General features: G+C 40.1%; 1 protein-coding gene across 1 annotated transcript in view; it reads right to left on the reverse strand.

Annotated features, from left to right (window-relative positions):
* ccdc88b (coiled-coil domain containing 88B) overlaps positions 1–21,939 on the reverse strand; it is a 64,913-nt gene that overhangs the window by 41,324 nt on the left and 1,650 nt on the right. The window contains exons 4-16 of the mRNA XM_013908282.1: positions 20,273–20,381; positions 14,297–14,366; positions 14,041–14,099; positions 13,253–13,336; positions 12,289–12,429; positions 9,980–10,125; positions 9,588–9,669; positions 8,017–8,175; positions 5,710–5,856; positions 5,329–5,503; positions 4,984–5,099; positions 3,837–3,905; positions 895–1,605 (exon numbers count right to left, since the gene is read on the reverse strand). Of these exons, the coding sequence (XP_013763736.1) occupies positions 895–1,605; positions 3,837–3,905; positions 4,984–5,099; positions 5,329–5,503; positions 5,710–5,856; positions 8,017–8,175; positions 9,588–9,669; positions 9,980–10,125; positions 12,289–12,429; positions 13,253–13,336; positions 14,041–14,099; positions 14,297–14,366; positions 20,273–20,381 (2,068 nt within the window). The remainder of the gene's footprint in view (positions 1–894; positions 1,606–3,836; positions 3,906–4,983; positions 5,100–5,328; positions 5,504–5,709; positions 5,857–8,016; positions 8,176–9,587; positions 9,670–9,979; positions 10,126–12,288; positions 12,430–13,252; positions 13,337–14,040; positions 14,100–14,296; positions 14,367–20,272; positions 20,382–21,939) is intronic.

The following is a 21,939-nucleotide window of genomic DNA, read 5'->3' on the forward strand; positions in this document are numbered from 1 at the left end:
AGCGTTCCTACGGGAAAGTAACGGTAATCTAATTACCGTTTTTGCAATAGTAAACCCTTACTTTACTCGTTACCTGAAAAAAGTAATCAGATTACAGTAACGCGTTCTCTGCTTAACAGTGAGCTTTAAAAATCGCCTTCACAGTCATTGGTTTGTGCAGCCATATGCGAACTTTCAGCGCTCCGCTGCAGTCTGGATTGTTATGTTTTGACCACTTGCAGTGAGACATCTGCAACTTCACCAAGAGCATCAAACTGACTCAGCGTTGCATGACGAGGATCTTCACTGGCGATAAGAAACTGGTCTCCGGCTACAACCCAGAGACCAAAGAGCACGGTTCAGTGGAAAAGTTCATTTTATTTAACATTTACAATGCTGCTAGTGCAGAGTTGCACTGTAACTGTAAGCGTGAACTTTCCCTGACTGTGACACGTTTAAAAGTGACGTCTTTCACAGTACATTGAAAGCCCAGACTTTTTTTCTATATTTACCATTCTTTGTGCCCAATACATTTGTCACTTACCACTCTCCCTTAGAAAATGTGTTCTCTTTCTCAAGATGAAAGCTAAGATCCATCATGAGTCACAGATGTATTACTGCAAGTGGTCAGAGAGGGATTTCCAAGGAGCGATCTAAACATGTGCTTAGCCCTGAAAGCAGTTTATAGCTGCACAAGGAGTCGATCATTAAGTGGCTGGCAGTCAATTTTAAATCAGTTTCAGCTTTTGCTTTTTATGGGTGTTGTAGCGGGAACATTTGATGGCGCTTTGCACACAAGAAACACATTATAAACACAATTATACAATAATATAACGCCCACGTTTTCACTTGTTTCACCGACCATTAATATCTACTTTCTACAGTCTCCAACTTAACCACTACAGCCAGCCATACCTCTATCTGCCTGCGGGCCTCCACCAAACTTTCTCCGGCTTTCTTCAGACGCTGCAGCTCAGCCTCGACGAGTACCAGCCGCTGCTCAGCCTCCCAGGTTTTCTTGCTCTGCTCTCCCAGTTTAGAGCGCAAGTCCTGGGCCACGTTAATCTGTCTTTCGGCCTCCTCCTGGGCCTCCTGGAGTCGTTTTGTCAGAAGCTCCATATCAGGACTAGTCAGGGAACATACGGCCAGGTGTGTAGCTATTGTCTCTACTTTATCTTCAACTGATTGTTTCTGTATCTCTGAACTTATTGGTAATTCAGTCTTTTCTTTCTTCGGCTCACTTTCTTTTTCCTGTTTCTCCCTTTCTTTCTGCCCTCCCTCAGCCTCTCCTCTTCTATTGGTCTGGATCACCTCATTGCATGGTTCATCTTTTCCCATCTGAACATGAAGAATCTCTTCACCAACTCCTGCTTCACGGTGAGTCCCGATGACTTCTCCTCTTTTCTCCTTCTCCTCCATCATCTTAACCCTTCCTTCCCCCTCTCCCCGGCAGGATTCAGATCCCTGGATTCCTCTCACCACCTTTTTTCCCTCCCCCTCCTCTTCCACTCTGTCTGGCATCTTCATTCCTTCCTCCTTCCTCTTGTCTTCTAGGTGTTGAAGTTTGGTCACAAGCTTTTCCAGACGCTGTTTCAAAGTGGCATTTTCATTCTTCAAGTTTTGAAACTGAAAAGCATAATTGGAGAGAAATTTAAAGACATTTCAAAGCTTTGAAATATCCCTTTTTTGTCACTGTTTCCTTTCATGTGCTGACAGTGATTGAACTTGAATGCATGGTGGGTAAGAAAACTGAAATCACTCCCTTTTCCTCAGAATACATCCAGTTTCAATACAAAAGAAAAGACAATGAAGTAGGGAAAAACGAGAGAAGGACAGACGGGGAAATTACTGATCGATTTAAATGATCTTTGGTTATAACAACACAATATAAAAGCACTCCTCCACACAAATAACTACAGAAAACTCAGTATGCCTGAGATCCATCACACAGCACCATTCGCAAATTCTAGTATAATGTTGTGAACTGAGTAACATTTAATTACCATATTTCATCTGAGGGAATGTAAAGCACAGCCTTCAAGTGTCTTTTACGTGTCATACTCAGATTGGTTGTTTTAATCGTAACACATTTACTATTTATTACTTAAAATATTAGTTTTTTTAAAAGTGTTAAAATAATGTCAAATCACACTGTCCACAATAATACAATAATACATTATAAAAAAGTTTTATCTTGTGACATAAGTGACAAATCAAGGCCATATGTTTATGGGACTTAGCACACACAACACAACCCCAGAGAAGCCTGTGAAGAATAAAAACCAATTCAAATTCAATTCTGTTTGATTTATGTGGTGCCAAATCACAGCAACAGTTGCCTCAAATTGCCCTATATTGTAAAGTAAAGAACTTACAATAATACAAAAAGAGAAAACCCCCGAAATTATATGACCCCCTATGAGCAGTGGCAGTGGGAAGGAAAAACTCCCTTTTGACAGGAAGAACCCTCCAGCACAACCAGGCTCAGGGAGGGACGGCCTTATGGCGCGACCGACTGGTAGGTGAGGGGAGGAAGACAGGACAAAGACATGCTGTGGAAGAGAGCCAGAGATTAATAATAACTAATAAGGGGTGTGTCAGCCTCCGGTGATCATTTAATCAGAATTGAATCTTCATGCTACAAATTTGTTTCACTCTTTGTTGAAGAGGCTGAGTTACTTTAGTTACTGTTAAACACTCATAATAACACTACCTAGGCAACCTTTGTGTTTACATTTGACTTGTGCTGTTGCACTGTATATAATACTGTGTCACTACAGTTGCACTATAGTGCTGCTGCTGCTGGTACCTTGTTGTGACAACAATTTCACACATTAACTTAGTCTGGTAACGCTGTCATCGGTGACAGTGCTTCACCGGAAAAGAAGGACAGAAAATACCCTTCATTTTGTTTGCACTGATAAATGTTGCCACCTACAAGTTATAATCACCGCTAAATGGTTGTTCAGTATATATAAATTTTTTAAAATAAATATCATTATCCCTTTTTATCATTATCCCTAAATATTGTATTATTATTCTAAGGATATAGCATCTGCCCCCAGATTTCATTTGGTGGGAAACCCCAAAGCTATGCGGACACAGTTAAATGCAGTATTAACTGCAGTTAATTATGTTTCCCTTTGTTTAAGCTAACATTCATTCCTGCGTTTCTGTCATATTGGGCAGCAAACAATAACAACACAACATTTCACCACACTTTACTACTTAAATAACTAACAGTTAATGAGAACTATAGAACAATATTTCTATACTTTTAGCTCTCTTATGGTGTCCACCAGCTCCACCTGTCAGTCATCTGGTGTTGGGAGGCTAACATACACAGTATTTTTTAAATCTTTTTCACTTGTTCCTGCTGCTGGTAGAGGCAGATGTAAGCTATGAGGCTGACAGCCAAAACAGTCAATTCTCAGACTGGAGGATGGAAACAACGAGTAGAAATTTAAAAGAAAAAAAAAAAACACTGAAGGAGGGTTGTAGAGTCTGCGAGCAATCCATTTCAAACACAAGTGAGCCATTATTTTTGTAAAAATGTCGAATACTGCAGCTAATTTTCTGCTGATGATAAATAAATAAAAACAAATTGATTCAGCACCAGAATTCTGCTCCACTACAACACAAAGCTGCTCACACATGCCATGAATTTATTATATATGGCTACATAATACATGTGGCAGAGAAGGGTTTTTACATTGGCTAAAAAAGCAATATTACTTATAAATGCATTAGCGTCAGAACAATTTACTACCAGTCAACAATGTGACGGTAAAAAAAAGAAAAGATGATTGTTAGAACAGTAACTGTTTGGTAAAGCCTTCAGTTTGCTCTGTGCTCACCTCCCTAAATGTTTCCTGATGTTTCATCTCCAGGCAGGCCAGCTCATCCTTTGCATCTGGAGAATCAGCCTGCAGCGAGGGGAGATGTGTCTTTAATGCCTTCATTTGTTGCATCCTGTTTTTCCAGCTTCATTTACATCTTTAACAACTCAGATATATTCAGAGATGGCAGGCCTGCTGGTATCGTAATTAAACATTCTTAATTAAAAATATTTTTTCCCAACATAATGATCATATCAATAACAAGACACACAAGGGAAATGGAAAACTATATATAAAACCTGATTTGCATGTTATCCAGTTGTCATTTCTCTTCTGTCTGTGTGCATTACCGTGACCACTCGAGCAAAGTTACATTGTTACAACTACAAAGTTAAAGCTGCTGATTAATGTAAATGTCAGCAATTCACACTGCTGCGCAACTCACCATGCAGATGACCTTCTGCAAACTGCAATCATCAATAAAAGGCTTTTCAGCATTTTTTAAATTGTGAGAAAAATCCTAGTAGCAGATTTCCATGAAATATCGGGATTTTAAGGATATATCACCCAGGTTCAAGCTGAGCATCAGAATGGGGAAGAAAGGTAATTTCACTGACTCTGAATGGGGAATGGCTGGTCTGAGTATTTCAGAAATTTTCCCACACAATCATTTCTAGGGTTTAACAAGAATGGTCTGAAAAAGATGAAATACCAAGGTCAGGGGAGATTTGCCAGACTGCTTCAGGGTAATATGAAGGCAACAGTAACTCAAATAAACCCTTGTTACAATCAACATATGCAGAAGAGCATCTCTGACTGCACATTACATTGAACATTGAGTCACACTGGGCTACAAATTGGAAAGTGAGGTTACGGTTTGATCATGGGTTCACCAAAATTGGACAACAGAAGATTTGAAAAACTGTGGCAGCAGAAATCAGGTGGTAGCGTCAGAATTTGGTGTAAACATCATTTAAGCATGGGTCCTGCCTGCCTTGTATCAGGCTGGAGGCGGCAGAGGTGGGAGATATTTTCTTGGTACACTTTGGGCCCTTTTAGTATTAACTGATCATCATTTAAAAATTCACAGGCTGCCTGACTATTGTTATTGAGTAAGGTGACATTTTTCTCTATTAGTCACAACTTGCGACCTCTGAACTCTGACCTCCTGCTGGGCCTGCAGCTCCTCCAGTCGTCTTCTCAGCTCTGCGTTCTCCTGCTCCGCTCCCAGCAGCCGCAGCGTCGAAGCCTCGCCCACTTCCACGCTCAAGGGCTTCTGATCTAAGGCGCAGAGAGGAGGAAATAAAGAATAAAACAAGAAAAAGAAGAACAGAAGGAGGGAGTGAGGCAGATAGGTGGAGGAAAGAAACAGAGAAAAAGAGAAATGGATATATGAGCTCAGTTACTGTTGATTAATAACCTGTGGGTAAGTATTACGTCAAAATATTTTCTCTTATCAGTTAATTAGCATGTCTTAAATGACAAGGTGCAGAGAGGCGGGTGCTCTGACCAATCACTTCACTCAGCTCCTCGTCGGACTCCAGCTCTGATTGGAGGAAACGCTGCGGAAGTGAAACAACCGGAGCAAGGACGCTGCCCCCGCTGCTGCTGTGCCTCAGGTCAGCCTCGAGGCTCATGTTCATCTCCAGCAGTTCATCAACTCGCTGCCTCTCAGTGTCCCGCTCCTAAGCACACATACACACACACTCAATCACATGAGCAAGAGACTTCAATGGTCCTCCACACAACATGCATGAGGTTCTTTCATGAAATGCAACCTTTCTGTCAAAAAAAGAAAATATTAGAACAATCTGCAATCTTCAGTTCAATTATAAGCTCATTTGTACGGGATGGACAGAAATGCAAAAACTGCATCATAGTTTCCACCCACCGCTTCCACTTCCATGATTCTCTGACGCAGCACAAGATTGTCCCTCTCCAGCTCACGTTGGGAGGAGCAACGCGCCCGAGCGTCCGCCAGCTGCTCTTCTAGAAGCGTTTTGGTTTCCTGCAGTGCTGCGCACAGTTGCTGCTGCTCCTGCAGGGGGCACCAAACAGAGACGATTGAAACAACACGATGACGTGCTCACGGTTTTCGTTTCATGTATTCTGTCAAGTCTGGGGTTTTTTCTGAAGCAACTTCCTCTAATCTGTCATATCTATCAATGCTTTGCTCCCATTCAGTTCTCTACTGTCACTTAAGTGCACAAAGCAACTTTAAATGGTTTTAGTTGTCAGCTGAATGTATTTTCTATATAATTTCCCCTTATTATACAGTTCACAGTAAAGACACAGACAAGTCCTGCTGAGGGAGTCAGAGAGGCTGACGTACAGCTGAGAAGCAAACTGCAGACATTGCAAGTACTAAAATATGATCTCCAACTGTGATCGTAGCTCAAGAGTTGGCAGTTCGTCTTGTAATCGGAAGGTTGCCGGTTCGAACCCCAGCTTGGACAGTTTTGGTCGTTGTGTCCTTGGGCAAGACAACCGCCTACTGGTGTTGGCCAGAGGGGCCGATGGCGCGATATGGCATCCTCGCTTCTGTCAGTCTGCCCCAGGGCAGCTGTGGCTACAACTGTAGCTGCCTCCACCAGTGTATGAATGTGAGAGTGAATGAATAGTGGTGTTATACAGCGCTGTATAAATGCAATCCATTATTATTATTTTGGAACTTGTATCCGGCTACTTTAGTACTTTTAGTACTCAGTCTGACGCTCTCCAATGTTAGAGTTGTAAACTGTTGTAAATTGTGACATTTATATTTTATTATGTTTTTGTTAGGCTGTATTAAGTGAATTTAAACTCAGAGTAGCAGCTTGATAATAACAGGAAACAGCAAGTTATTACAATCTAATTACCAAAGTAGTAGCCTAGTAATTACCTTGTAACAGCGGTGGTTATAACTGATGTATATTATATTGAATTTTATGTAACTGTGTACTAAACAGGCCACATAAGCAAGACCAATTAGTATAGTAATATAATTTTAAAAATATTCATTTTTATATCCTCATACTCACAGTAGTTACTTCATAAAAAAATAAGGTAATACTTATTAATATCTAAATCCACATTAATAACCTATTAAAGCAAAATTGAAAAATCAGACAACATGGTGATAAAATATATCTTTCAAAATGAAGGAAAATAAAATATAATATAATACTAAGTCACATTTTTAAGATTTGTTTTAGACTTTCTGTGTTTTTAGTGAGACAAGTTAGCAGTTTAACAAGAGTATAAAAAGCTACAAGGTGTTAAACCAGAAATAATCACACGCAAACTGTCAGCAAACCTCTCTAGCTGTCTTGCTGGTCCTTTTTTGGCCAACTCGGTGTAATTTTTAGCAGAATCCACACTTACGCAGATCGCTGCAAACAACTTGTGAGTACGATGTTGTCACTACTGATAAAAAACGCAAATAAAACCCAACATGTAATGAAACTAATTTGACCTTCCAAACTGATTTTTATTTTTATTTCTTTACACGTAAACATTCGGCACCTTTTCCTCCCGATTCTTTACAGCTGCAAAACAGTTCATTTTGAATTTCTGGAAACGAGTTCTCGGCACACACACAACATTAGAAAAAAAATCACCCTTCCGGCTAACATGAGCAGTCACACTGATATTGAATTTAAACAGGATGACTCAAAAAAGACAGGGAAGGTGACGGTGAGGACACTGCAAAGTGTTTCACAAGGATATGAGCACATTTTTTTTTGCCCTGAACAGTTATAGTACCTCGGAATAAATCTCATTTGGGTGTAAAAATTCCAATAACTGTAGCTGCTCTTTGTCAATGAAGCAGCTCCAGGCGGTAAATCCCAATGACATCACACAATATAATCTCATTCTCCGGCTTTGAGCTTTAGAGTTGTTCGTACTCACTCTTGATTGAAACCCTCAGGGGCGTGTGAGGGAATATATGGCTTTTGAGATTAAGTGGTACTTCTTTTAAAAAATAATAGCTACTCAAAGAGAAAGATTAAAAAAGGGATCTTCTCGATGTGACCTTCGCCAGTAATTTTTATATGACGGCCTTTGTCAAGCTTGTGTGTGTGTATCAAAGCAATGTGAAAATGACTTTGTCTTCCCTGCATAACATTTTTTTAAACTATGTATTTTGTAGTGGAGATGTAGCTGTGTTGCTTGATTTCTCTATGGTGTGAGATGTGTGCTTGGTGTGTGTGTGTACCTTCAGTTGAGTGCGTGTGAGCTCCAGGCTGCGCAATCTGTGTTTACAGCTTTGAAGCTCAGTCTGGAGCTGCTCGGACCGTGCAGCTCGCTCTCGGGCACAGTCCAGCTCATCCCGCAGTGCACGCATGCCCCTCACATCACCCTGCAGAGAACGGTTCTGCATGCGCGCAGACACACACACACACACACGGAGACACAGATACACAGATACATTCATACACCAGCTGGGATGAGGTCAAAGAAGGTTGTGAACAGATCTGGAATGCAGTAAAGCAAATGCTGACAAAGTCTGATACATGAGGAAGGAAATGTGTGCGTGTATACAATCCTGAAATGTACTCACAAGGATAGAAAAAAATTGAAAAGACCCATATGGAAAAGAGCAAGAGCTTTAACTTGCATGTATTATAGTTTCGAATAACATTTGCATGTCTTCTGCTATTATTTACAATGAAAGTGGTCGAATTAACTGTGAATCACGTAAGCAATATGCTGTGGGAAATCAATGCAGAAAAGGTCATGTAGAAATAACTGGCTTGCAATAAGTCTCTTGATACTTATATAATTCAAAAGTTGAATAACTGATTTATATTTGGGCATTTTTTACACACAGCATGTAACTTCATTTAAACTACTGGAGAAATTACTCACATACTTATATTTAAGATACCCCTAATGTCCACTGTCATTATTTAAACATCATTCTAAGGTACTATTCAGGAGGACTGGCAAGAGGTTGTTGTGAACTGTTTCCTTATAGAAATTATTCCCACACAGACATTAATCATTTAACAGTAAAATCACAGATTTAAATTCACCAGCAGGCTGGAGCACTTTCTGTGTGGACTTTGCATGTTTTCCATGTGCTTATGAGGGTTCTCTCTGGGTACTCCAGCTTCCTCCCACAGTCCAAACACACGCATGTTAGGTTAACTGAATAAAGAGCGGTATGACTGTGTGGTTAATTGTGGCTTGTAGTCTAAAACGCATTGATTTGTCACTAAGATGAGAAAAGTAAAAATCCAACAACTCAAGTAATATTTTTTAAATGAACGTTGACTTTAAAAATTATATCATAGATGAGTCCTTACAGTGCACTTCTATATGTAAGACATATTTGCATAAGTAAATGATAATGACAAATGAAGAATGACAGTGATGTATGGAGTACACTTAGCACTGTGACAATGGAAAATGAAACTAAATGACTCGTCAGTGAGGGAACATTAAGACTGTATATGTATGATCATACCTGTAGTTTTGTTATGAGTCTAAACTTTCAAGTTCAGCTGAGACAGTAACAGCCACCTCTTTCAGGTCAAAGTGTATTTGAATGGAAAGAACACAATCTAATTTACGGCCTAAGAAAGATGTTTTTATTCAAGATCCAAATGGTTTTGGGTGATTCTGCACTATTATGATTAGGCCCAGTGAGCAATAGTCTAGCTGTTGTCAAATTAGTAATGTTGTACGTGTGGTAAAGGAACAAAACAAAACAAAAAAAGAAAGAGAAGAAGAAGTCTGCATGAGATTTCTGTCTGTGTGCTGACCACTATTCCATGTCTGTACCTCTTTTTGAAGCTTCTGAAGCTGTTCCTCCATGGTTTCAACCTCCTGCTTGTAATCCAGTATCTGATCACCTTTATCTTCCCTAGAAAACATATCAGCACCGCAAATGCAATTACACAGTTTTTCTAAAGGCTTTTTCTTTTCTTTTGACTTGTATCTGTGATAAAGTGGCAGATAGAAATATAATTAGAGTAGAAAACGCTGTAATATTCTGAAACCGTACAGGCGTTTAATAAGCTGTGTGCGCTGGATTATACCTGTGAGCATCTCATCTGATCCCGATTCATTGCTCAGGTTTGCAAATAATTTTCTCTGTCTTGACACTGACCTTTGTCGCAACTTTTTAAGAATTCTCCTGACTTCTATCATCTCGAGCACACACACAGACTCACAGTTGTTGTTTAAGCCGGCGCAGTTTGGCCTTGCTGTCTGCCAGCTGGAGTAGCAGACCTTGGGATGACTCCTCATTGCGGCCAACCAAGTGCCCCGTCGTGGAATCAGACTGGGCCTCCCGCTCCCGACACAGCTCTGCTATCCTCTGGGAAGAAGAGAGAGAGAAAGATCAATGATGGATGTGGAAAAGGATACAAAGAACAGCTGAAAAGAAAGACGTGGGTTGAGGACTAAAGGCTCAGAAATACATTTCTGAGGATCTGTGAAGGTGAAAACAGTGAGCCGCACATGGCAACTAAATAAGTATGTGCTTCAGTAGATGCTAGCAAAGGTAAGATACTAGTGTTTTGCTGTGTATGCACTCTTTTTTTACAGAGTAAGGAGCTTGGGCTGCTGTGATGTCTTCAGATGTTTTAGACTGTTTGACGCTTTGTGATGTATAATTTAAGTCAGATCAGTGTAGCAGCAGAAAATTCACACAAGGGTTAAATGTAGCAGGTATTTTTGCAAAGGGGGTGTATTTTATAAACATTAATGCAGAATGACCTTTTTATTCCTGTAATTTTGCAAACCAGCACAGCAACAGAACATTTTGATCTTACGCAGTATTCACATAAAGGAGAGCACAGTGGGACAGGGTTTTATTAGGGCCGATTTAAATCTGTGGAATTTATTCGAAACAAAATTTAAGATCTTACGTTGCTTTGATCTCATATTAAGGTTGTAGGAAATGCTTTTTAATCCACAAGAAGCTTAAGACAGATCTCAGTTAAATATCACTGGATTCAAGGATTGAGAATGTGTTTGAGATCAGAAGGCAGGAACATGAAGTGGAATCAGGGGTGCATTTAGAAAGGACTGTGGGGTCTTTGCTATTTCAAAGAAGCAAAGTTACTACGCTCCTTACACTAGTTTTTTTTTTTTTTTAAATACTGTAGTCTGTTATCTCCAGCCTAACAGCATGCATTTCATTTTCCAATTCATTGTTACTTAAATCACATTAAAACCTTTGACCACAATGCCATTTCAATCCCACTGTGCACTAATGTTTTATGAATTTTAATTAGTTCTATGGGTGGTTCAGCAGAGATTTCACTGATACCACCTTTTGTTGGTTAAAAAGCAGAATTATTACAACTGTAGGAGGTAATCCATGGCTACAAAATGTCTGGGCGGCATCTGGTGTGAAATGTTGATCCAACTTGAAACAATGGAGGAACTGATTCACTTGCTGAAACTGATTTAGTTAATTAACTTTTAATTTCTACAGGAAAACACATTTTCAATTTCCTTCTTGTCACGTCAGCGTGATTGAAAACATCATAAATGTCAAATTTTTTCATTTTCATTCATTACAGTTCTCCAGCAAAGAATCAAACAACGGACAATGATGGTAAATTCACTTTAAGGTACAATAACGCTCACACTATGAAGTCCATACTCTCACTGCTTCCATCTGTCTGCACAGTTGAAGAGAGCAAAAGTGATGCAGTAATTTGGTGTTCTTTCCAATCAACTATTATAGTCGTTATTAATTTCTGTCTTATTTGCTCATTTGCCCACTTGCCTAGATTTAGATGAGCTGCTCAGCACTATCATGTCTGGTGTATGTAGCTACCACCAGCTACCAGTTAGCCTAGAATAGCCCACAGAAACAGGAAGAACCGATGGCCTGACTCAGCTAAGGGGTTAAAAATTGACCTACTAATCTCTTACTTGTTATCGTGTTTCATTATCAGAATAAAGGTTCTATACAACTCTTCCAAGCTACCTCCCAGTGCACAATCGAATAAATGCTCAACTTTAGGTAACCTTGGTACTAGTTACACCTTTTTAATGTAAACTGCAAACTGCTACCAAACTAGAAATCTTAGAGCTTAATATCTGATCTGTTTTCTGATTTTTGTGACTACTCGTTCCTTGTTCATTGCGTTGTTCTGTCGCGTCTGTCTGGTTATCATGCTCTTGTGAAAGTTTCTTGGTTCCCTTTTTGTTGAAAGAAAAAATTAATCACAATCAGACTTCCTGTTTAAATTAAAAATGACAGTAGGCTTTGTGCTAGAATCATTTCGGGATGTGCTGCTTTGCAAATTCAGGAAGTCACAGATAATTTCACAGGTGCTGGTGGGAAGAATTAGTTATATTTATATTATAACAGGCTGTTTCATTCCCCATGAGTTTCTATTTAGCCTAACAGCTACTGGCTGCTTCTTGAGATTGGTATCAATGCTGTCATTTATCTTTTGGTTAAAAAAAAACAGAGTGTCAAGTGTCAAGCTATTTCTTTAAGGCTTTGTGTATTGCATACCTCCAACTGTGTGTCTCTCTGTGCCAGCAGGCTTTGGATCTGTTTGGCCATGGAGCTAAACACCAGCTGCAAGTCTGCACCTTCAGTCTCCACTAGCTCCTCCCACTGAAGTGGCAGCACCACACGAGGATCCTGAGTTACCTGCAACGAGGACCATTTTTTAGGCCTCTATGACAAGATCAATACACATCTGGGACACCTGACACAAAATAGCCCAGGCACTGCGAGCTCTGTGTGAATACCAAGCATTTGTGTACAACGAAAAGGAAAAGAAAAATAAATTCTCACACGTCTATGTGTGAAAGCTGTAGGAAAATGCACTAAAAAAAATTCACTAGTGCATGCAAAGCTAGTGATCATGTTGACAGGTTTAAAAATCTCCTCGGGTGTAAGCCATACAGAAGGAAAGCAGGGGGTGCATCCATTCACACAGAAAGAGCACCTCTCACCTCTGTGATTTGTTAGGCTGAAAAACCTGGGGAGAAAAAGGCTGGGAGGCAGCATGCTGTTACTGTAATTCAGTCACGCTGCTATGCAAAATGTTGTTTTTGTAATTCCAGCAATTATTCATGGGGGGTGTTTTTTAAAAGAGGCAATTTGGCCTTTCTTCCTTATTGGAGCGGATGGTGGACAGTGACAGGAAAAAAGATGAAGGAGAGACAATGATGTGACAGAGGGGGGGATTGGAGAGGTGGACATGGGAGGTGGAGGATCCAGCTTACAGTGGCAGCAAGGGGCACCCAGAGGTCCTTAAAAGGCTGCCAACAGAATGACAAGTAGCTCATTTTCACAACTCAGTTGAAGCACAAGGAGAAGGTATAACAGTTTCATTCTGTCTGCCTACAGGCCAGACAGTGAAGGGACTCTTTGCTTAATCATGTTTGGGAACAAAAATCCTCCAAGAATTTCTTGTTCTTTTTTAATGAGTGAGGGATTTGGTTTGATTAATTCTGCACTTACTTACCTGCTGAATACAACTGGCAATGCCAGCCTGGGTTTCAATGTCCAGGGACTGGATCTGCTGAATGAAGGTTTCCTTATTCTCGCACTGTAGACACAGGAAGAGATGGAGTCAGGTGTGCATGCTAGATCAAAATACCAAAAACTGTGTTCATAGGTATTCCTGGAATTGGCCATGAGGGACGCTTATTAGAAGACAGCAGGGCAGTCTTTGGGTGGAGGACTCCTGGACGACTGTCCTTAGACTCAGACATTTTGTAAACTTGCACTGTTGAGCGGTCGGGCAAGATTAGCACGCCACTTTAACGTGAAGCCTGAAATTGGCTCTTGTACAAGGTTGCCAGGGTAACACAATACAAGGCTAAGATTGATGCCAGCGGAAACTCTAATGAAACAAACAAAAAAACCAAACAGTATTTGAGCGCAATGATCCTGAGCTGAAATTAGAAAAGGAAATTAATCAAGTTCCTCTGAAATGAGTTTATACAAAATAGTGCACAACAATCTGTCTTATTTTATCTTTTCCTAGAAGAATGTTACCTTCAGGCCTTTCTGGTAAAGTTTAAACAACAAATCTGTGTAGTTAGCACCGAAAATATGAGAAAAATTAGTCCGAAGAGTTCAAGGTGTACAGATATGCACATTACTTTAAACTGATTTTGGAGGAAAGAACATGTAAAGTAAAGTGAAATTTATTGTGTCTGTCCTCCCTCTTTGTTTTTAAGTAACATGCACAATGCTGCTGTGGTCAGCTTTGACCAAAGCATGACGGTCATATGAGCGTGTGATCACCTGCACTGCACTTCCTAGTAAGAGTAGCAGCAGTCGCCTGAGCTCCTCCACGGCTGCCTCTGAGGACACAGAAATAACCGTCATCATCATCATTATCATCATCATCTTCACCCCCCCCCCAGCACCCTTCTCCTTATCATTATCACCTTAATGTGCTTCACAGATAGCTGAGATATAGACTCGAACATAAAGTATAATTACTTTCTTCCTGCTGAGAGAGATTGGCACTGATAGGATCGTGTTGTTATCTTTATACCTGTTAGGGGGTCCTGGCCCAGAATGGCAACATTTGGGAGAGACATGAGTATCAACTGCTGCAAGTCTTCCTGAAAAGGAAAAGAAATGTAAAGAGTTCAGCACATACACACACACACACACACACACAAAAACACCTCAAGTAATCACCTGGACCGTCCTGTTCTTCTGCCCTCAGTTAGCCGAGATAAACAAAAGCGCAGGAACTTTCCACCAGTCGGCTCTGATTTGTTGTGTAAACAAATAAGAGATCCCTGATAAAACTGCACTGTTTTGTTCTTACAGGCTGGTAAGATTTTGTACAATTTTAGTTTAATATATTTCACTGCATCTTGTTCTCTACTTATTCTCAATGTGTAATAGAATCAAAGAAAAACAATATGATGATAGCAGTGAATAAGAAACCTGCAGCTAAACCACTTAATACTACTGGCAACTACTGCTGACCTTTTGGGTATAACATATGGGTAATGTGGGTGATGTGACAGCAATGCAGACGCACTGACATAATCTCAAAGATCACAAGTGACGTCATAAACAACCAGAACAAATTACTTGGAGCGAATCAATCCAAGTATTAGTACTTCCAACAAACCTGACTGGTACATGATCATAGCCATTATTCATTCACTTCAGCTTGTAACAGATATATTAGTATTAGTATTTACTCAGGAAGTCTTAAATGGTAAATGGCCTAGGGTTAGGGTTAGCAAACTCTTTATTACACAGACCTGTTCAATTTCTTTCTAAGAAAAAAATCTAATCAGCCAATTACATAGAAGCAATTCAGTATATTTAGAGATGTAGACATGGCCAGAGAGGACCTTCTGAATTTCAAACCGAGCAGCAGAATGGGTTGTTGATGCCGAATGGGCTGATCTGAATATCCACAATCATCCTGCCTTGTGTGACCAGTTCAGGCTGGGGGTGCCGTAATAGTGTGGAGAATTTTTTCTCATGTTCCCTGTAGTCAAATGGCACCTACAGTCACCAGATCTCAATCCTCAGCTGACAGTCACCAGACCTCAATCAGATCTCAATCAGCTGCACAGCTGACAACTCTGCAGCAACTGTGTGACGCTGTCATGTCAGTATGAACCAAAATCTCTCAAAGATGTTTTCAGCACCTTGTTGAATCTATGCCACAAAGAATTAAGGCAGCTATGGAGGTAATAGGGGATCCAACCCAATACTGATAAGGTGTACCTAATGAAGTGACCACTGAATGTACTTTCAAGAGAAATTTCAATAATTTTGAGTTGCTTTAATAACAAGACAGCTTGGTTGATTTTCTTGTTAACAACAATTCTGATCACAGAGTGTTAATAATCAATTTTTAGAAGTTTTTTTTCCAAAATATTTGTTTAATGTGTGTCCTTATTGTCTAGGAGATTATCTAAGATTAACTACAATTCAACTGATCAAAGCTGGACTGTTGATGCATGTTGTCATATTTGCTCTGTACTTTATTTTATTTATTTATGTATTTTTATTTCTCCACTGCCAAAAAAGGAAAACATTCCTAAAAAAAGAGAACATCTTTTCATTGCTGTCTTGATTATCTCAGCTGAGGGACTGTGCATCTTACAGAAAACCATTTAAAAATTTGAATTCACTAAAGCCATTAAATCTCTGGCTCATCATTTTGGACATTTCCTGCATGGTCCAAAGTATTTTTAATGCTTTTCAAATTCAGGAGATTCAGGACGAGCAGAAGGCCCACCAACACTGTGTTCATCTTGTTTCAGCGAGTAGTAATTTCTGCTTTGAGCTCTTGGACAAATCCCCTGGCAGACTCAAATGACGCTGAATCAAGCTGGACCACAGACGCCTCAGACATTTCCCGTCCAGAAACCTGGCTTCTCTGGCAGCAGAAAGAAATATCTGTCATGTGACCCCACAGCGCCTCCCTCCTCCTACGTTGCCATCCAGTGCATCACTAGTGTAGAGGGTAATCATTACTGTTACTTTGCCACTTAATTTAGTTGGTCTTAAACTTAAGAAAAAGAAAAAAAAAGAGGAGAACAACTTCACCGTTAATTAAAAACATTTCTGTCAGAGAGCCACACACTGTTGCTGGCTAGCTCCTTTCCCAACTGCTCAGAAAGCCTGTTCACAACCTCCTCACATCCATCAGCGCAAAATCACAAGAGTACAGATGTAAGTCACAATTACAGCTCTCTCAGCTGCTTACTGTAATTTATAAACTGTATGGGGAGAAAGGCAGGGACTCCCTTTAGCAACTGGCATGTGCAGCAAACCTTATGTTTCTGCTCCTTCAGGGCGTTCAGGATATTAGCCACTGTAGCTCTGAGTTGGTCTTCGTGCAGCTCGTGGCTGATGATGCCAAACAGACTTCTGCAGGAGATTAGCCAGACTGATAATTATATAGAAGCGCCTTGTTGTTGTTGGCACAGTAATGTCTTTGCACGGGCAATTCCCTGCCGGGCAGTACGGCCAAGATACATACTGGGTTGTACTTTCTTGAATGCCTCCTGCACTTTATTTCATACATTATTATTTATAATGCAATACAAAAGAAAGAGGTAAAGAATATGAAAAATGTGCAGAGATTTCCAGGGCAGTCACACTCAAAGTTAATTTCTTAAGGAAGTAGATTTTTCCACTAAAGCAAACGCCCAAAAAAAAAAGGAATTAGCTATATGGAGCAGTTCTGAAACTGGGATAAAAGCATTCATCACACTGCTGGCTGCAGTTAAGAAGAGAATTAAGTTCCATCTGTAAGATCTTTTTCAAATCCCGCCTTTTTATTGTATGTTGTTTGGATTGGTGTTGGCTTTAATTTTTGCCACAGACTTGCTTTTATTTATTTTTCAACCTAATTTTAATTTTTTGGCTTTATGCAAAAACAGATTAGTAGAGACATCATTTATTGGATGTTCGGCAGCCGTAAAAATGTCACGGTTTACCAAGGAGAGAGATCTTTAAAATGTGGAGGGTCAATAAATTAGTAGTCAAGAGAAATTAACATTTAAAATCCCATTAACAGAAAGCTGGAGAGCAAGTGTCTCATTCAGTGGCAGTAAATGGAGTTTAAAAAAAAAGAAGAAGAAGAATAGATTAAGAAAGACAGAGGGAGAACAGAATACAGTCAGCTAGAGTATAATACATTAGCATATAATGAAATTAAACCAGTAGAATAGATGCAGCATAGCACTCATAAATTTTACAGTAGGTTATATGAGTCCATACAGTAGATGTGCACAGCCTCCACCCCCCCACCCCCCCCACCCCCCTGTGTCGTCAACACAAATAACTCCGTTTCTATAGAAGACAAGCTGAGGTCACAGCAGATATCAAGCCCTGCCAAGCTGCACACTGTTTCTGTGGCTTAAGCTCTCCACACTCTTGCCATTGTATTGCACGCACTCTCTCACATAAACACACAGGCAGCATTAAACAGCACAAAAAAATATAATAATAATTCAGTGAGAAGTAAAGCTGTGACTGATGTGGAACTAAATGTCTGCAGAGACACTGGAGCCTATTCTGAGCACACCTGCTGAAATTCTAGTGCAATGTCGGCTGATGTGAGCTTCTCAATTATTTGGCAGTGTGCTGTGCTGCTAGGTGCTTTCAAGGGACATTAGTGATTCACTGAAAATTAGGAAGCGAAACCTCGTAGACTCGTGTTCTTCTGTTGTGTGACAAGCAAAACAGTGCATGTTCAGTCCACCTGACTCGTACTTCGGGATGGTTTCCTCGCTCAGAGCAGTAGCTTTCTGAATCATCCTCCGGGGGTTGGAAGAATTGTGTCATTTCCTCAAATGCCAACGGCGCATGTGAATGCACATTATGAAATGCATGATACTGTGGGCTATTTGATAGATTCTCAGTCTCCTTCCTTCCTCAACCTCTAACCACAGCAGCTAAAAAATGCAGCTCACCACTCCTCCACTTTTTCTCACCCCATTTGCCTGATAATAAGCAAGGACACGTCGACTGCGGATGGAATATTCTCTGTTTCATCTTTTCTCTTGTGCTAATATGCTGCCTCCCTGTGCATACACTTCAAATTTTCCACAATACCCCCAAGCAATATATTGCTAGTGTTAAGAGTGATAGTTGAGCCTCATCTTGTCCTCTGTTTTTACTACCTTGCAACTAGAAAACTGCTTCTCCGGCCCTCTGCCATCAACCCGTCTCCCTCCCCATTTGTGTGGCTGTGAGTCATGTTTTAGAAAGATATTCCAGCGCTTTCACAAGACTTTTTTTCTCGTAATGAGAAGCTGGGAGTCATTTTAGTCCATCCACAAAAGAAGCCATCACACTAGTGTTTATGAAAACTTTTTTTGTTCTTGAAATTCTAGAGAAATGATTGGGGCCATTCAAGATAGGAGCTGGACCATTTACAAATGACCGTGCAGCCTGTATCACTGTGTCACACGTTTGCCTCGCTATCTCGGTGTAATGACTTGTCCTGCTGCTGAGATATTAATGCCACAGTTTCACAAGGTATCAAACCACCCAATTAAGCTTTGTTGAAGCATGTAGCTACAGAGATGAAACCTCCAGAAAAACAACTCAAAGAATTAGTTTGACATTTTGGGAAAAACATGTATTTATTTTCTTGCTGAGAGTCAGATGAGGCGATCGATACTGCTTTCATGTCTGCTTGCTAAAAGCTGCCGGGGTAAAGTTAGCACCAGAGTAGCATAGCATGAAAGAAAACAAGGTAAAGGGGAAAAAAGAAAGTACCAGCTCATTAACTGACATATTCGATTTTCTTAATCCCTATATGAAGACTGTTGCTTAGCTGGATGCTGGACTTTGAAAGCTTTATACAGCAAAAATAATTATGTTTTAGTAAACTTAAATTGCAGCAAAGACAGGTTTCTAGCCACTGTGATGAGCTCAGCTAACCAACAGCTGCTTTATTGCATCAAACTATCTTGCAATCATACATGCAACAACTATCTATTCAAACACAAACACGTTTAGAGTTAAGATTCCTGATTTTATAGCACAAGTGATAGCACTGTTTTGGTGCTTATTCATAAAGAACCTAAGATTGCAAAATAAAAATAAATTCATACCAAATGTCTTTTTTAGGCATTTACAGTTGCAAATCTTCTAACATTTTACCAGTTTAGATGAACTTTTATGCAACATTAGGAGGCTATACCATCCAGCTGCATCATCAGCATTTTGCAGTCATGCTTCTGCTGACCCGAGGCTTCCGCTAACACCTGAGGGAAATACCTGGTGCTCTAGATGTTAAACGCTCAGCTATGTTCACTGCCGAGTCTCTAACTGTGCCTGCTGTTTGAAGTTGAGCAGGTAGCGTATAAAGCCAGTTTATTAAAGCTTTCTGGCTGAAATCAGGTTCCTGTTGCCTCTGAAAACAGGCTAATAAAAAGCACAGTAAGGCAGAACGGTAAAGCTGTAGTAACAACGGGCGAAGAGACACTGTAGCTCGAGCGGCAGACGACAAACCTCACGGGGGTTCAGCATTGCAAGTGCTCATTTTTACACTGCAAGGAGCTGTTTGCTTTGTGGCAACCCAGCAGCAACTAATGAGCCAATATTTGAACAGTTTTGTCCAGATAATTATGTCCAGAGCTTCACTGAGAAGACTACGCGATGCAGGTGTGGGGTTTGCTTTTGTTTTCTGAATACTGTGCAAAAAGTATTCATCTGTCCAAGTTCTAAAATTAAAAAGTGCACAAAATGCAGTTACATAAAAATATGAGCTAAAAACAAAACTGTGGTTGCCCTCATAGCTTTCAAAAATTTCTTTCTTTATCACAGCCATGCCTGAATGGACTATACCGTTAATGGGTTTCTTCTTGTTATAGTGGGAATGTGAAGCTCAGGAGAAGTCCTGTGCAGGCTCTGTTGCCTTTCAGTACATTGCCCTGATTTCCGTCTTGATGATTTGATCTAACAGAATCTCACCAACCTCCCCTCATCCCCACCCTCATCCCCTCATCTCACCACCATCACCCTCCCCTACCTGGTAGAAGGCTCGCAGGTGTCGATTTAAAATAGAAAAATTCTGGACTCTCAGCATGTGGTCATCTCTCTCGCTGTTGTACAGCCGCTCCACCTTGGGGTTTGGATCTCTGGGTGGACACACACAAAAAAACCACACACACACACAATTACACACAGTGGTTTACACACTGCAGCTTGATCAAACAGCCCAGCAACATTTCTCTCCAGATGAGAAATTCTTATGCAACAGTGCATTTAAGCAGAGTGAATAAAATTTTAATGAGGTCTGAGAAGCAGGCAGTGAGAATCCACATGCAATTATTTGTTGAAATAATGTGGCTTAGGTCGGGCCAAATTAATCAGCCATTGAGCAAATCCTGCCTAAGATCTTGTCTTGCCAGTTAATAGACAAAAGGTTTTCTCCTGCTGAAACTTGAACACGAAGATAAGGGAATCAGTGGAGATGGCTTATAGGATGGCATGATTGTAATTTGCTAGAAATTTCAGAACATTGTGCTTTAACACACACGCACTGCAAAACAACATGAGGTTATGAAACCGAGTGCGATAAATGTTACATCACTTTTCATGCACAAGAAAAAGAACAATACCATGTGTTTGCAACCATGTTAGCACCTCTCTGATGCTGTGCTGTGGCACACCATAAAGCATAAGGGAAAATGTTTACCAGTTAGCATGATAGGGTTCTTAAATTACCATCAAACACAAAGTGAGGGTTGGTATTTTGGGAGATATCTGCGCATAAATCAAAGAAAAACTACAAAGTGGATGCGAAAAGTGATGGTGCCGCATTAAATATCACAAAATTAAGACTCACTCAAGTTTCTGTCCCTTGAGTCATGCTGTCAGTTAAACTAAGCTGAAGTATTTTAGTGCACAACATTAAACTGAGGAAATTATCTGCCTTTATTTAATAGCTGTATGGATGTAAAAGGGCTGGATGCAAATACCACACTGCCAATACGTCCCAGTGGTCACTCAAAACACTGCAACAAAAAAAATAATCTACAGCCCTTAAATTATTCTCCTGTTGCCCTATTATACATTAATATAGTGTCCTCCTATTACTCTTTCTATTATTAATGTGACTGTTTATTTGTTTAAGTGACATCATTTCAACGTACGAACTGTGCGGCCACGACCCAGAAGGAAACCAGGACATTAAAAAAGCTTCTGTGGTTCATGCAAAGTGCAAGAACCATTATAGAAGCAGGCAAGACTTACAGGCATACAGATAAAGGTGTTGTTGATTTTTTTTTCCAGTTGTCAGTAATGTTACTGCAACAAAAAAAATCCCATCCATCCAAGTAAAATTATTGGCAGGACACAGCTGCTCACAAGGTCACTTTGCACTCTTTCTATTATCCCACACACTGTCCATCACCTTAACTCACTTCACTTAAGTTACATAAGCATCTCAATCACCAGGCCACCAGGGTGCCCAATTTCAGTGCTTTTTAATGGCTTTCACTCAAAAAGCAAAAAAAAAAAAAAAAAAAGCTGCCATGGAGTTTAAGCAAAGAATGGGTTGTGTGTACATTTCAGCGTTTCAGATTGCCAATAAAAGCCACAGGCACTTTTTTTGCAACTAATTGCAAGGTTGAACGGTTTATATTTTCCATTTACAAATGAGAACTTGTGCTTTTATTATTTTACATTTATATT

Source organism: Pundamilia nyererei, unplaced genomic scaffold (assembly GCF_000239375.1).
Source record: "Pundamilia nyererei isolate P.nyererei 1_Seehausen unplaced genomic scaffold, PunNye1.0 scaffold00008, whole genome shotgun sequence".
NCBI lineage: Eukaryota > Metazoa > Chordata > Actinopteri > Cichliformes > Cichlidae > Pundamilia > Pundamilia nyererei.